The sequence below is a fragment of the Ixodes scapularis genome, unplaced genomic scaffold (genome assembly GCF_016920785.2).
Source record: "Ixodes scapularis isolate PalLabHiFi unplaced genomic scaffold, ASM1692078v2 PGA_scaffold13__105_contigs__length_92229423, whole genome shotgun sequence".
NCBI classification, from domain to species: domain Eukaryota; kingdom Metazoa; phylum Arthropoda; class Arachnida; order Ixodida; family Ixodidae; genus Ixodes; species Ixodes scapularis.
Window position 1 is genome coordinate 35,426,845 of NW_024609839.1, and position 4,582 is coordinate 35,431,426.

The 4,582-nt window shown below is 49.9% G+C and overlaps 1 protein-coding gene across 1 annotated transcript; it reads right to left on the minus strand.

The window, feature by feature from the left end:
• Positions 1–2,317: 2,317 nt before the first annotated feature.
• On the minus strand, positions 2,318–3,548 carry LOC115323941. Its single transcript, XM_040210195.3, has one exon. It carries the CDS (start codon positions 3,528–3,530, stop codon positions 2,337–2,339), a length of 1,194 nt encoding a protein of 397 aa, XP_040066129.1. The 5' UTR covers positions 3,531–3,548; the 3' UTR covers positions 2,318–2,336.
• Positions 3,549–4,582: the final 1,034 nt, after the last annotated feature.

Below are 4,582 nucleotides of genomic sequence, written 5' to 3' on the forward strand. Positions count from 1 at the left end.
ACACTTTCTGTATCCTTACAAAACACAGCTATATCGTCTGCGTAAGAAAGGAGCTTGACTTCACTTGAAACCAGCCTAAAACCACGTATCCTTTGACTATGAAGGATCTTTAAACAAAATGGCTCGAGATAAATGGCGAACAACACAGGAGATAAAGGGCATCCCTGTCGGACCGAGGAGCGAACTTCCAATTTTTCACTCACTTCCTTATTGACGATTAGGCTTGTAAAGCACTTTTCATAGGACATTTTTACACCATCTAAAATAACTGAACCTACATTCACGTGTTCCAATATCGAAAAAAGTATATCGTGCGCTACCCTATCAAAGGCCTTTTCTAAATCCAGTTGCAGCATGGCCACTCTACCGCCGAAAGCGTCACAGCACTCTAAAATACTTCTGGCCACGTGAATATTTGTAAAGATTGTGCGCCCTTTAATGCCACAGGTTTGGTGAGGCCCAACAGTGGATGTTATTATAGTTTGCATTCTTCTCGCCAAAATTTTCATAAAAATCTTATAATCTACGTTGGTAAGGCTTATTGGGCGATATGACTTAACCGATAATTGTTTTACAGGGTCTTCACTTTTGGTAATCAAAATGGTATGGGTTCTCCGGAAAGATGGTGGCATTTCTTTTACCTCGTACGCTTCTAGTAGCACACGGTGTAGAGCCTCAGCCATAGGTTCTTTAAAAGCCTTGTAGAAAGCTGCTCCCAAGCCATCGGGTCCGGGAGACTTTCCTGTGTTTAGATCATCAATAGCTCTTTTTATTTCTAGCACACTTATCGGCACTTCGAGGGCTGTCTTAACCTCTTCATTTAATTGTGGCATTAACGGTAAAAACTCTTTTTCAAAACCACCTTCAACACTCATTTTGTGCCCTAAAAGATCTCGATAATATTCAAAGAAAGCACGTTTAATAATCTTTTTATCACGCGTGATTTCGCTGCCGTATTGTATCTCTTTTATTTCGTTTTGTATTGCATATTTTTTTTCATCACTCAGTGAGCGCTTAGTCGGTGTTTCTCCCGCCCACAATCGTTCGGCTCGAGCTCTTATCACAGCTCCTCGGTAGTTATCTGCATCGATAAGCTCTAGTTTGCTCTTGACTTCGCTAATTTCTTTCGTAAACTGTCCCGGTTGAGCGCTCTCCATACATAGCAGAAACTGGAGCTGACATTGCAGTTCTTTTTCTTTTGCCCTTTCTTGCCTTTTCAAAAAACTCGCCCGTTCTATCGCATTAATTTTTACTTCTTCCTTAAATAGCTCCCACAATGTTCTAAAGCTTCCAGTCTCAGCCTCCAGCAGCTTTTGTGTGCTTTCCTTCACTCCGCTCATGATGGCCTCATCTTTCAAAAGCTTATCATTAAATTTCCATAAATCCCAGTTAAAGGCCTTTGTATTTTTTTTAGTTCCTAGCGTGAACATTACCAAGCTGTGATCACTGAAAGATACATGTTTAACGTCATAGTTCTGGCAGAGTGGGACAAGTTCTGCTGATATATAAGCCCTATCAAGCCTGGCGTGGCTTGCGCGTTGGTGATGCGTGAACTGGGGTACATTACTTTTCGACAGAACCCACCCAACGTCCTCTAAGTTACATTCTTGCACTAAGGTATTCAATAACATCGCGCTCTGATCACGTATCGGCAACTGCTGTACTCTATCTTCTGGAACGCACACACAGTTAAAATCCCCCAGGAAGATAATAAGTTTATCAGAGCTAAGATAGGAGGCAACTTGTTCAAAAAAAATACCACGTTCACTTTGCTGATTTGGCACGTAGACACATATTATACGCCATTGCTTACCGGAAAAGGAAAAATCGCATACAATCAAACGCCCATTCGTACAAACAACAGACTCTACCACAATACCTACGGAATTGCGCAAAAATAAAGCACAACCGCCAGATCTACCAACGGAGTGGCATACACATACATTATAGCGAGCGCTGAAAGGCTGAAGCATACGGCTCGTTTGCTCTTCGCTCTCTACTTTCGTCTCTTGCACAGCCACTACGTCAAGGTCGTTATCCAGAAAAAGGCGGCTAAGTTGGTACTGCCTGCGCCTGGCCGCCAGGCCCCGTACATTCAGTGTGGCGACACGTAGGGCTGTATCGAGATTGCCTTCCCTTTCTGAGCGAGTAGAACGGAGCTGCTTGGTGCTCACTTCGGCTCTTTGAGAGACGCCTAACGACTCACTGTCCCGAAGCGCTGGCCGGCCATTTTCGCCAGCCGAAAAGTCCAAGGCGCTACAGGAGGTCTCCGTCTCGGCCACGTCGTGTTTACGTCCCTCTAGAGTTCTGAGTGCCTTGCAGAGCGCGAGGCCTCACTACTGCGTGGGCGGCGTCACCATCGGACTTCGGTCCGGTGGTATGTTGGGCTTGGGTCTCAGGCTTGACCGCCGCGTCAGAGGCGCCTTCGTGGGCGGCTCATCGGGGGCAGCCGCTCCGGAGTTCTGGCTGACTTTTTCACTAAGTTCACGGGCCCGCTTGGGGACCGGGGCCATGGGGACCTCTGTCTCGACGTCCTTAGGTTCAACCTTGTCAGTATGCGGCGTCTCGATAGCTGAAGAGTTCGCCAAGCCGACGTTTTCCACACTCGGTGCACCGCCCACCGACGTCCCCGCAGGTAGCCTACTGCGGTCACCGTCGCTTCGGCTTTCGTCACTGCTCCCTAAAGGGCCAAGGAGTGCTGGTGCCTGCTCGGGTAGCTGACTCGCTCCTCCGCTGGCAGCTTCCTCGGCGTCAGCCACGTCCATGAGGTGCTCCGAAATATCGTCGCTCCTCACGGGCCCTGCGACGCTCGCGTAAGTGCGGACGCATTGGCTCTCACTGTGGCCGAAACGTCTGCAGGACGCACAGCGTGGTACTCTGCACTCCCGGCGTATATGGCCCTTGCCCTTACACCGAAGGCAAAGCGGCGCCCTGCCCGGCACCACCACCAACACCAGGTCACCAGCGATGCGCAGCTGGTGAGGGATGTCCTCCACCGTGACGCCGGCTGCCAGCTTGAGGGTCACCGAGCGTGTTGTCGACCCCATGTCCATACAGCCTGGCACGTGCCACTTGTCTCTTGTGATCCCCGTCACCTTCCCAAAGGGCGCCAGGGCCACACGCACTTCTTCATCTTGGACGTGGTGCAGCAGCCAGTGGAGCTTGAGTCGCGTGTCCTGGTTATTCGGGTCCACCACGACACAGCGGCCTTCCTTGACTGTGAAGCCGTCGGTTGCGAGCAACTTCTTCTTGCCCTCGGCGCTCCTGAAGGTAACAGCCCACACGTGGTTGTACTGGTACGCCCCCAAGGCGTGCACTTCAGGGAGAAGTGCCGCACGGGCCAAGGCGTCTCGGAAATGTTCCAGGCGGTAGGGCCGGGCTCGCACATCGGCGTGTAAAAAAATCGTGTTCTGGACAGACGAGCCAGTAGGCAGCGTAGGCATTATCACTTCGTAGTCCTGCGATGCAGAGTCAGCGTTCCTGCTTCCGCGGCCGGAAAGGGCCGCTGATACCGCTCCGACGGAGCTCATGATAAGTACGTCCGATCTGCTCGGCAGCCGGAAGTCGAATCCACTATGCTATGCCACCGCTTAGAAAACACATTGTAACTGTTTGTTTTATACGAGCTTCGCGTAGTGCATATAGCCCTTTCCGGCAGAGTTGCACAGCTTAGTGCGTATAGCTTTACTCATGAACAAACTCAACACAATTCGACTTTTTTTTTTTTTTGACTCGGAACGCTCGGAAACTTTTTACCGTATCAAGCCCCTTGCACGACGTGACTGAGCTGCGGTGACCTGCCTCACGGACCATGAAGCATTAGAGACCTGCACGTGGACGTAGTCGCCTGCAGTAATGAGGAAGTTGCCTGTGGCGTAGAATTGCAGAGCGACGATCACCTGCTGCCCTGTTGACAGGGCGCAGCTGCGACGCGTCGACCGCTCCAAGTCCGGGCGCAGCGTCTCCGCGAGAAACTTAATTCCCGCGCGACCAAACCGGAATCGTTGCTGCAGCGCATCCTCGTCGAATTCTTCCAGCGGATCGAGGTGGTCCCGGAACACACGCTGTCGTCCCAGCATGACGACAGCGTACTGCGTGTACGCGCGGTCTCATCGACGTCGACGCCTCGTCCCGTTCGACATTGTTTCCGTTATCGAAGTACAAATAGGTCCACAAATCATTTGTTAGTAAGTCCGCAGTCGGTCAGTGGGCTAATTGGTGGATCGGTTGGGCAAACCGAAGAGAGGGGAAACAGTTGAGATCAGCAGGAATCGCAGAAACGTGCTTCGCAAGGAACAAAAACGAGACTACGGCACCGGCTTTGCCAGACTGGAAGGCACATGGGAAAGTTATGCGTTGTTTATGGCGAAACATATTGAAGGAAATGTTTTTTACATCTTTGAATATTCGTCGACAAACTCTAGCATAGTAGCTAAAATTTTTTCGTACCATATGAAGCAAATAAATTGGTCTTCAAGTACAACATTACTATATTTTGACTTAAAATACCATACTAGATCGATAACAACCAGTGGAAAAAGAGTATAAACAAAATGACTGGCTTGTTTCACCGATAGATGAC